A 12,556-nucleotide genomic window follows, 5' to 3' on the forward strand; every position below is an offset into this window, starting at 1 on the left:
GCCAGACACGCTGAATGTCTATATACGCTTAAAAGACCTATGACCTTTCCTGAGAATGTGATAAAAATAAATAAAATAAAAAGTTGACTTGAGATGAATCTTCATCAGTTGGAAACAATACAGGTAACCAAACCAACAGTTTTGTATCCTGATGATCTCAGTTTACTTTTGTTTGCCGATGTTCGGAAAAATCCAGACAAATAAATTCAATATTTAAAGTACAGTTTAAAACAAAATGTGTCTTTACCTTTTAATATCCCACTCAGCTATTTGGTAGAGAAAATTTTAGTTGTTATACCTCCTTAAATACGTGGTAGTAATCAAGACTGAAGCATCTCTTCCACTACCTGCTTAGGTATGTCGATCTGATGCCAAAAGTTTGTATATTGTATGCCGTTACTCTGTCACACTTTTTAAACTTTAATGATAAGTGGCACCTGAATAATTTGTTTAAAGTCATGTATTGCCACAAGGAATTGAGGGGAAAAAAAACTTCTTTTGTTGTTGTTTGTTTGTTTGTTTTTCTCCGTGCAAACATCAAACGGGTTGGGTTAAACTCTAACATTAATATGTCTACATGTAAAATATTAAGTTATTACCAGCAGTCTGTTTGCTTACCAAAGAAAAATAGAAAACAGACATGAAACAGGAGGAAAATAGACTAGTGCAGGAATGGTTAAAGTCAGTCCTGGAGGGCTGCTGTCCTGCAGGTTTTGGATGTTTCCAGACGTAAATCAGATTCATTGGTCAAGATGATTGGGACAACAACTTGACAGCAAGCTGCTGAGAAGAGGAATTCAATTTAACAAGGTGTTTAAGAGCAAAGAGACATTTGAAACCTGCAGGACTGCAGCCCTCAAGGAGCAATTTGGTCCACAGCTACTGTGACTCCAAGTTAACAAAATCTGTCTTGTTGGAAAGTGTCCATCCCATCAGTCTGCTAAGTCAAGCTAATTATTTATTCTATTTATTCCTATTTCATTTGGAGCCAAAGCTTTCTTAAAAAGCTACTCCTTAACTGGGCAATCATTCTTAAATTTTGACATATATATTTATTTTTCTAAATATATTTGTTGTGTAACCTTTTAGCCAAAGAGCAAGTAAAGTGCATCAACTAAGAAATAAGTGCTTTAGCATTGGGTGACCTTCAAAGCTAAAACACTAAAGACAACATTTTTGTTATGATACCATTAGGAGCACATAAAAGGTCATCAAAGAATAATAAGTGGAACATATCAGTGGCAGAGACACTTTGTAAACACAAAATGGGACCTCCATACAAAACCAATGAACCTCAGCATACTGCTTATATTATGAATCAGCTGGAAATCAACACACACTGGCTTGCTAAAATCAATCAGCAAAACAATAACAGCAGTTTTAATAACTTTCGATGTGAGTGTGACTTTCGAAAGATAACAAATCCCATGTCAAATTTCAGATAATGTACATTTTACAACATACTTTACATTTTTGTTGACTTCAGCTTAACCTACTGTGTTATAATGAAGGGCACCTAATTCTGAGTTGTGTTCATAATTGATCCCTTTTTTAGCTCTCCCACTCTGCTGCCTGGCCCCCTTGTCTGTCCTACATTGGGTCGTCGTAATTGTAGGTGGGAGCTGCTGAGTACTGGTTTTGCTGCATGGCTCCTTGTGCAGCCCCCATGGCTGCCTGCTGAGCTGCCTGCTGGACGTGTGGGTTCTTCCAGGCCCCTGTCGCCCACTCCTCCTGAGCTTTACCCAGGCTGCCACCACTGCCGCGATAGAAGTTGTGAACCTGCAAAATAAAGTGCAAGAGTTGGAATTCAAACTATTTACTCCATTATTAAAGTAAAACACTTTGAATTGTCCTGTATATGAAACCTCCCTTGCCTTATTACAGAGTTAAAAAAATAAATAAATAAATTTTAAAAAATCATATTTAAATCAAACTGGGATCAAAATGCATATCGGCTCGGCTCATAAATTGAGATCTTAAAGTGCATTCAAACTATTTTCAGTCTTATTTAGAAATTGATTGAATATTTATTTAGCTTTTGATTTTTTTGTTTTGTTTTGTTTTGTTTTATTACATCAGGCTTTTCATAACGGCAAGTATTTTGCTAGTTTATCTCATACTTATTTCAGGAAGTATTCAGACACTTCATAAGTGCTTGACTGAAGCTCCTATGGAGGCTGTGGCCCCACCGATTGCTGTTCCTCTCTAAGACTGTCCCTTTTCCACAAAATATTTCTAGATATCATTTATATTTAAGATATTTTGGTGGGCTACAAAGGCTGTCCAAAAATGTTCCTTTATCACTTTTAACTTAACTTTAAGAAATGCTTCTGTAAATGTAATATTTCAATATTATTATTGAAATAATGATCCCTAAAGCTGTGTTTGTTTAATTCATGTGGACATTTGGGCACAGACTGATCCTGCAACACTACCAAAGCCTCTATTTGACAATGACATTGTCCATTAATCTAAAAACTGAATGCTTCAATTCAACTTCAATGCAAACCGATGCTACATCCATCTTTATAGACCATCTAAGAGTGGGAAAATCTAATCGAAAAATCGAAACCCGGGATTTTTTTGCCTCACAATTTTAGAATCGATTTTTGTTAAAAAAAAAAAAAAATCTTTTTTTTTTTTTTTTTAGATAAATAAAAATTATACAGCATAAAATTTTTGTCATTTTTATTGTTTTAATTAATCTTTTACTTGTCTTCTTGGTCATTAAAGCAGCAGAATGATGGTCTGGCTACTGTGTTGTTTTTTCCTAAATGAAATCAAGAAAAATGACAAGCAAAGAAAAAAAAAGTTTTACACATTTATTTTGTTTTTAATCTACAAAATCAGCAATATTGAAGAATTGGGAGAATCGCAATTTAAATCGAATCAGCATCCAAAAAATCGGAATCGAATCGGGACAAAAGCATGTCTTCACAGCCCTAAGACCATCAAAGACTGGATCACAATTTATTAACCTGATTAGTTAAAAAAGGGTTAGATTTTATTTCCTTACAAAAAGAGACAATCCATATATTTCTTTATAAACTTGTCAGTCATTGCTTAATTGTCCAAATGACATTTATGTATATGGAAAGCAAACACACGTCATGTTTGCATTATTGCTTCCCCTTTGTTTAGATGAGGATCTGTTGACGTTCATGTCAAGCCAAACACCATTCCCAGATAGCGAAAAGTGTTTGCCCTCATCTGCGTTCCACTTTACCCATATTTGGTCTTAACTTATTGACTCCACGTGAGTGTGACTGCCAAAACTCAACCACATCACAATCACTTTTGTCCACAAGAAAATTGCTGCTGTCCAGGCCAGATTTTCATGTTTGGACTATCTGGACCACATCCAGCCTACAAAACACTTATATAACTTATCCACAAAAGCACAAAGTAACCCAGGTCAGGCCCAAACATGTCTGCTATCTGGCAATTGTATCACTCTGGACACCATAACTTATAGATGGTGATATGTCAGATTCATAGGAAGACGTACTATTTCTTCTAATCTTAACTTTATATGGAGAAAAATAAAATTAAAAGCAAAAGGACATTTTATTGCTTTTGTAAGTTTTGCAGTGGTCAATTATAAAAATCATGATTGTGAGAGCAATACTTCATGCATTAGAAAACGCTTTGCATGCGTCTATTTACACAATTTATCTAAGAGAAAAAGAAAAATGCCAGACATATTGGTCACCTTTGTGAGGGCGATGAAGGAGAGCACAGCCACTGCCGTGAACATGACGGTGGGAATAAGCATTACTACAGCCGAGCCGATGTTGGTGCTAAAGAAGGTGATGGTAGCCAGCCAGCCACTGTGGGGAACAACAACAGAGTCTTTACACATATAAAGCATCACAACTTGTGTAACATAATGAAATTCTGGTAGCACTGGATCGTTTTTTATAGTTTGTATGTTCACCAATTTTAACATGTAAATAACATTTCTGACATTCGGGGTGAGCTGGAACAAAATAAAATTTAATTTAGCAAAACTAAATATACTAACTAAACTATAAACTACGAACACATTTCAACCCTGTTAAATTTCTGTGGAAAATCCTTTACTGGTCTCATAGGAGCCAATTGTTTGACTGTCATTCACCTTGCCGCTGTTAGGGACACTGTATTGCTACCTGGGCAGGTAGCAATACATAGACGCGTATATGTCTATAAGGAGAAGACGTCATTGTTTGCCACAAAACTACTTTATTGCACATTGAAAAGGAAAAAAATATGACTAAACCTGCAACTAGAAGAACCTGGGTGAAAAAATCACGTATTATAGACAGTATAAATACTACTGGGTCAAGAAATCTCAGTAGTTTAGTACAGACTTAGCTCCTTCAGATGTGTTAGTCAACCCTCTTCATAATGATTAAAACAAAATAACATAATTGGCATGTTTTGGCTGTGGAGTGATGTCCATTAATCCAGGAGAACCTTTGATTATCTATGCCAGCCAAAAGACATTAATCAAGTCCAACAACAAGAGTTTTTTCTTTAAATCCGTCGCCTATCTTGATACTGAACATGACAAACACATGGCATACACTACACTTAATAAACCACTGAAAGCTCTTACCACACTCCCCAACCTGGAATACCAACAGTCTGAATAATACTGATCACCACCTGAGCCATGAAGACGAAGAAGAAAGCCATGAAGTTGAAGGAGCTGTCTGTCCTGCAGAAAGAAAGATCCAAGTAATGCATTTAGTTATTTACCAGAAGACCTGGAAAAATATGAAGGAGGCTTAAAGTTGACATGCTTACTTAAAGGCCTTGTAGATGGGCCTAAACCAACACACGTAGGAACAAGGGGTGAACAGTATGAGCCACAGGAAGGCCATGCCGAAGTTTGTGGCTCCGCCACCTCCACACATCCAGGCCAGGCAGCCAATCAGATTTACAGCTAGTGTGGCAGTATTCACTGTCAATGTCAGAGAAGGAGCCGGGATACAAAACATGAGACTGAGGCAAAAACCTGTGTGGTGAATATTCTATCATTTACAGTGAAGCTGGATCTGAGCTCAATTATAAATCTCAGTCTTCACTCAGTAGATAATTCACTCATAACATCTAAAAACAACAGCAACAAAAAGCTAAAACTTCAGCCAAGTTCATGGGAGCTTAAGGAATTGTGAAGCTTTTTATTAAATATTCTAAAAAGGGCCAAAATTTATTGTTAGAATCCAAAAAACCCTACAGATAATTTACAACCATCTGGCTACTGTTGTGTGTTTCATACTAAAACAAGTTACACATTGTACAGTAATGAAAAATCACTAATTTTCAATTTCTCCAAAAAAACAAAAGAACTGCAGCAGGTCTGAAAACATCGAATTCTATGACAGTAAATTTTATATTATCGGTGTATTAACTTGAAACCTCATTTGTCTTAATGTTCATTGCAGACATATAAACTTGAAAGATGTTATTTTTCCATCATTTATTTATTATGTTTTAAATAACTATTTTTGTACCTTTTTGTGAGATGGAATTTTGTATTGTGTTTTTATATTTCACCATTTTTTATTTTTACTTTTTAAATTGTTTTATTCTGGAAAAGACTAACAAGTCAAATCGGTTGCAGTAGTATGCAGCTCAACGGTGCAGCAATACTGTAAACTCTACTTTTACTAAGTATCTTTGATAGTCACCTGACCGCTCCTGCCCCACATCCACACAGACTGTCTCCAGCCCCCCTCCACCCTTCTCCCTCTGCAGTCCACCCCCCCCCCCCCCCCCCCCCCCCCCCCCCCCCCCACCCCCCACTCCCCCTCTCCCTCACGTCAGACCAGGTGAGGAGAGAGCTGAGGCGACTGAAGCAGAGGAAATCTCCAGGACTAGATGGTATCACTCCCAGGCTGCTGAGGACCTGCGCGGACGAGCTCAGTGAGGTTCTCTGCCACATCTACAACTTGAGCCTGAGCCTGGAGAAGGTCCCTGTCCTGTGGAAGACCTCCTGTGTGGTCTCGGTTCCTAAAACAGCGCACGCTAAGGAACCAGCCCACTACAGACCTGTCGCCCTGACCTCCCACCTCATGAAGACCATGGAGAGGCTTCTCCTAGAGCACCTCCGCTCCATGGTGAGCTCCTCACTGGACCCGCTGCAGTTTGCCTACAGGCCTAACATCGGGGTAGAAGACGCCGTCATCTACCTGCTGCAGCGGGCGCTCACCCACCTGGAGACCACCGGCTGCGCTGCAGCGCCTTCAACACCATCAGGCCGACGTTGCTTCGAGGGAAGCGGGAGGACACGGGAGTAGACGGACATCTCGCTGCCTGGACTATTGACTACCTCACTGACTGTCCACAGTATGTGCGGCTGCGTGGCTGTGAGTCAGAGGTGGTAGTCTGCAGCACGGGGGCACCTCAGGGCACAGTCCTCTCGCCTTTCCTCTTCACCATCTACACCTCGGACTTCACCTACAACATGGACAGCTGCCATCTACAGAAGTTCTCTGACGACTCCACAATTGTGAGACGGGTGTTGGAGGGAAACGAACTTGAGTACCGGTCGGTCATCATGGACTTTGTGAACTGGTGTGAGTGCAACCACTTGTGCCTGAACACCAGTAAGACGAAGGAGATGGTGGTCGACTTCAGGAGGAGGACGTTACCACACCCACCGGTGAACATCCAGGGGGAGGACATTGAGGTAGTGGACAGTTTTAAGTACCTGGGTGTTCACCTCAACAATAAACTGGACTGGTCTCACAACACTGATGCCCTGTACAAGAAGGGCCAGAGTCGCCTCCACCTTCTGAGTAGACTGAGGTCCTTCGGAGTCTGCAGACCTCTGCTCAGGACATTTTATGACTCTGTAGTAGCCTCTGCTATCCACTACGCCGAAGTCTGCTGGGCCCCGGGCAGCACAGAGCGGGACAGGAAGAGACTTAACAAGCTGGTCAGGAGGGCCAGCTCTGTCCTGGGCTGCCCACTGGACTCTGTAGAGGAGGTGGATGAGAGAAGGGTGTTGGCCAAACTCACATCCATCATGGACAACAGCTCTCACCCACTGCACCAGACTGTAGAGGAGCTGAGCAGCTCCTTCAGTGGGCGACTTAGACACCCTCAGTGCAGGAAGGAGCGCTACCGCAGGTCCTTCATACCCACAGCTGTTAGACTGTACAACTCCACTGTGTGAATAGTGCAGATGCAGATGTATATATCTCGTATGTATAGACAGATGTATATATCTTATATATAAATATATATTATATTTTATATATATATTGTATATCACATCTCTAATGTGCATTGTATATAGTATTCTGCTCGTTTTGCTTGTTCTTTAGATTTTTTTAACTCGTAGTGGATTTTAGTTATATTTTTATTTTTATTATTATTATTTACTACCTATTTGCACTTTCTACTTTGTTTGCACCTTTCATTACTATTTGCACCCTCCTTGTTGTTTCTGAGAGCCTATGTTATAGTGAATTTCTCCACTGTGAGATAAATAAAGTCTTATCTTATCTCTTATCTTATCTTAGTTTTAGCTCTACTTAGCCTGCTGTTGAACTTCACATTTTAAATAAACATAAATTCAAACTGAATATAGTCCATTATACCACTAATAATGACTATTTTCCCAAAATGTTAAATGGATAGAGTAGCAACAGTAAACAACACATTTCATACTGTAACTGTAACACTTTACCATATAAAATTATATAATAACAATACTTGTTACAATCCATCTCAAAGACATAAAATAATAAATATACATCAAAAAGTGGGGTTTTCAGTACGATGCCTATAATTAGCAACATTTCTGGCAGGCAGTTTTATTTGGAATATAAAAAGTATTTCTAGATATTATTAGCTTTTATGAATGTGACAAAGGTTAAGATTTAGCTGCAGAAAAGCAATAACTCAAAGAGATTTACTTTTTTCTAAAAGTGGGTTTTGTTTTAGTTAATTATTTCTAGTTTTATTACAATAAAATTTTCAGATGGCTGTTCGGCTGCATAATATCCTGGCTGAAGAGGAGTGACACCCCCTGGGCTGCTCAGGCAAATGAACCGCGGGACACACACCCAGGACTGATCAACCTGCGGTGGGCCTGCCTGTGATGTACTGGCAGTGATGCTGAGGTACACAACTGATGATGTGGCCCGTGGGCAAAGCCTTATAACAACCATCCATCAAGAACCAAACTAAAATTGGAGCAAACATTTGGGACTGAAACATCTAGTCCTTTCAATGAACTTGTGGATTTTGTGGATGTTAGGTACAAATGATAGCTCAGACTGTGAAAACTGAGCAACTGGTTGGGTTTATAGATACTCACAAATAGAATAAATACAACTAATAGGGACAAACCTTATTTAATCATACATAAAATAATATTTAGAACTGATTAAGCATTTTCCAAGGTGAATCTCACCGAGGATTCCACATGAATTTTGGTAGAACATCTGTGACGGGTACTGAAGGGCGGCTGAGGTGGTTTGAAATTACTAGAATACAAATTTTCTGCTCTAACGTTGCAGCTACAGTAATACAGAATTTATCATTTAACAAACACAGCTAACTTTATTCTACTACTACTGTACTAGTACCAAACATTGTCCGTGCTAGCTTACTTTTTCAGCAGACTTACATTGCTGTTTTCAAAGGGCAGAACCTATGTGATAATGGAAAAAGGTATCAAGATGCTTGTGTGACTTTTACAAATTAGCATATTACTAATGTCTTCACAACTTGGTACGTGACAGATGATTCATTTTAATCCTTGTCTGATCTGTTGGTTATTTTCTGTATTTGTTTAGACTATTTAATGACAACAAAAAAGTGTAAATGTCAAATGAAATGACATCACAGCTCCTCAAAGTACATCATGTCTTTATACAGTGTGATCCTGAGACAAAAGGCTGTTTTCTTATTGGCACACAACAAAACATCTTAGCTTGAGAGGCTAAAGAGGGACAATAATCAGCATTTTGCCTAAAAACTGTTTCTCAGTAATTAAAATTACTGCCAGTAATCTTCTGCCAATCACACTGATCAAACTAATCCAGAACATTTATCATGAAAAACTCTAAACAGCAACAGATTTGCCAACAACACTTATTCCAAACATTACTATCTTCACAAGATGCAAACTGTACATAAAAATGTGGGAAAAAAAATAGAAACTATTCATATGAATGTTGACATGATGTGCGACCGACTGGTCTGGTCCCCAAGATGTAGTGTCTGCATGTCTAGTGTTTAGGGTAAAAAAAAGACACAGCATGTGGAAGCATCCATAGGTTATTATGAAGTGCATAAATGCTGACAACTCACACCAACTCATGTTGCTCTGAATTGCATATAGAGAATTTACTGTATGCTGCAAAACACAACTTCTCCATGCATAGGTACACTCACAGATCCAAAGGTAGTAGAGCCTCTTGCACATTGTGCGCCGTTGGTCTGGGATTTCATTGAAGTCTTGGTAAAAACATGGCTTGAGGGGGATGAATCGAGGCAGGGGAGGGAAGTTGTTTTCTGGCACATACACACACACACACACACACAATTTATTGCCACACATCAAACTTTTAAGATACCAAATTAAGGCATCTTCACTAAAAATGTCAACAGAAATTAGGTCATTTTTAACAACTATAGCTAGTTTTAAAAAGAAGAAGAAGAAGAAACAGAAAAGCTTACCAGCCATGATCACAGTTTACTAATTTCCTCCACTTGCAAACAGGAGTAGTAGCTTCAATCTCAGCTGCCTTTCTGCCAAACTGCAAGAAGGACAATTGTCTTATTAAACACAGCATTTACTCATTCTTCACTCCTTGTGACAACAGGCCACAACCCTCCACAGGCCTCACGGTCGATCACCACACACATCTCTGCAATAATAACAACAATAAAATGAAACTTCCCTTCATCACATGAGTGGATGAAAGGTGATACCAAGTCCTGTCAGCGTATCCTCCATTACTGAGCAGAATTCACCGAACAGGCAGAAATAAACGTAATTTCCTGACCACGTTACAGATGTAGTGCGGGCGGCGGGGCACAGTGTGGCCTTAATGCGATCCTTTGAATTTACCTCACACCCAAGGGGCGCAAAATAGGCGTGTTAGACGGTCGCCAAGCTTTATAAATTTAGCAATATATGTGGTTGGTGGAGTCTTTATTTAATTGTCGTTGCCTAAATAGTATAACCAACCACCTCCCACATCATCTGACTGTTTGTATCCCCCCCATTGGCAGTGCATATCATGGTGGATATATGGTGGAATATGAAGGACATCTTCCTACCACATATAAAGCAAAATCTGCCACACAAAACGCAGATTTAATAACATATAACACATAAAATCGGGTGGATTTTATGTGTTATGGTGCCCAGGTTTTCTTAAACGCAAATGTTCATCGGCGGGTGGCAGTGATGCAGCAGTAGGATACGGTGCATCGTGATCACAGGCGATGGAGAGGCGTCCTTCAGCCTGCGCGACGCGGCGCTTCGGCGCTTCATCCGGACTACACGGTGCTCCTCACAACAAACAACGTAGTCTGCAGATTTTTGACCTTTTACTGGAGACATAATCTGCTTTATTCTGACACATTGATTTCCCTCCTCCCCCCCAGCTGGAGAGTCATGAATGAAAATGGAAAATGCAATGATTAAACCGCTTTACCTTCAGTTCACTCCGAGAAAATCGCTAGAATCCTTTCATTCGTCTCAGTTGCATCCTATGATTTAATCTGCATGAAATCACGCCGGCGGAGGGACCCAATTCTTCTGCTCGTCATACAGTTATGTGCCCTTATTCCTCAAATGATGAATTCAAGAGTCACAGGCGGTCACGTGATGCAAGGTCCTTTCTTTACGCACGCACCCCCCTCCGCTGACTTATACCCGCGCGGGAGGACCAGGGCCCCTGGAATAACACGGGATTTGTCGCTGACATGGGCTGACGAATCAGAAAGAGGCAGTATTTAAATAAACCCCGCCTCCTTCTCCTCTCCATCCACAGCTCAGGAAAATAAAAAGATGCATTACACAACGTGACCTGATTGGTTGCCTCGGTGTGACTATTCTGTGGAAATTGACATAATTTTGATTTTACTGATAGAAGATATGAAACTTTAGATCTGTAATCTCAAAACTATTGTGGGATTTCCACTGTTTGGGAAGTAAGAGATTTGAAGAACTCATTAGACTGGTGTTTTAGTCAGTTGGGAAATTTAATGAGGTTTGTGTGATATTCCCTACAGATACATAGAAATCTATCAAGCTTCTGCAAGCATGATGTTGTAAGGGATTTGTTAATTTAAGATACTTAAGCGTTACCTACCATAAACCTTAATGTTTCTGACTCATTCTGATGGCACATTGGCATTTATTATGTTCTTACCTGCATACTTTGTTCCCCTGCAGGACAGAGAAACTGCACTTCACACCTTTCTGTTTCCAGCCCGCAGCAGTACACAACAGCTGTGTTTTGCAATGACAACAACTGGGTAAAAATATTTTGGCCACTTTGGATGTGAACCATGGCTGATTCAGAAAAGAAACCTGAGCAGACACTTTTGGAGGAAAAAAGGGGTAAAAAAATTAGACATAACAAGAGATAAGACAAGAGTCAACCTCGGCTTGATGCAAAAGATGGTGGAGTGGTAGCCTAGTGGTTACACAGGTGGGTTTGGGTCTGGAGACCCAAAAGAGGTTAACCACTGTGGGCTCCTGAGGAAGACCCTCAAAGCCCCAATGCTCTTGGAACATTGCAGCCCATTAGTGTAACTTGTCATTGGTTAAAAGCAGAGGACTATTTTCATGTAGGCTATTTTGTAAAATAAATACTCACAAAGATTTCTTTTCCTTATCATAAACCTTTATGACTTTCAAGGATAGCCTATTGGTATCCTACCTGACACTGCCAAAACAGAAACATCATAACCCAACACTAATAAGCTACATTTGGATTGGGATCATTATCATTACAGTTATTTTAAATTGTTAATTATAACATATAAATTATGTAAATACTTACAGGAGTAAGTATTTACAGTATAATCTAATATATGATTTTTCCTTTAACCATTTTGCTCAGAAGTTGTTGGTTTCATTTTTGAGCTTGCAGACTTCTTCACACTTACTCTGCAAATGGTCTTTGTTGATTGACCATTACTTATCAATGTTCTTTAACTTCCCAAGGTTTCTCTTGTATCCAGTAAAAGTCTTAAAAGGTGTACATGACACACCAAGACCATAGCTTCTTAAAGATTAGTCTAAATAGATAATCTTGTCTTTGGGGTTTATTTCCCGGTTGATAGAAAAAAGAACCTGGTAGCCAACAACGGCACAAATCATGAGAGGAGAGCTGCTTAACTACTGTACCTGGTAACCTCATCTAACTAGTTCAGTTGCTGGCATGTAATGACCAGGTGTGTGTGTGTGTGTGTGTGTGTGTGTGTGTGTGTGTGTGTGTGTGTGTGTGTGTGTGTGTGTGTGTGTGTGTGTGTCTTCACTGGCTAAAATAAATTGTTGTCAAACTTAGCAAAGCTTTTTAAAATAATCATC

General features: G+C 39.5%; 1 protein-coding gene across 1 annotated transcript; it reads right to left on the minus strand.

Moving 5' to 3' along the window:
- Positions 1-1,590: 1,590 nt before the first annotated feature.
- scamp5a (secretory carrier membrane protein 5a) lies at positions 1,591-9,691 on the minus strand (the record flags this gene model as incomplete). The annotated part of the gene is made up of 6 exons (XM_079257185.1): positions 1,591-1,779; positions 3,713-3,830; positions 4,601-4,702; positions 4,792-4,948; positions 9,400-9,519; positions 9,685-9,691. The coding sequence occupies 6 exons, from the start codon at positions 9,689-9,691 to the stop codon at positions 1,591-1,593; spliced, it is 693 nt and encodes a 230-aa protein (XP_079113311.1).
- Positions 9,692-12,556: the final 2,865 nt, after the last annotated feature.

Source organism: Telmatherina bonti (assembly GCF_933228915.1).
Source record: "Telmatherina bonti genome assembly, chromosome: 2".
Classification (NCBI taxonomy): Eukaryota; Metazoa; Chordata; class Actinopteri; order Atheriniformes; family Telmatherinidae; genus Telmatherina; species Telmatherina bonti.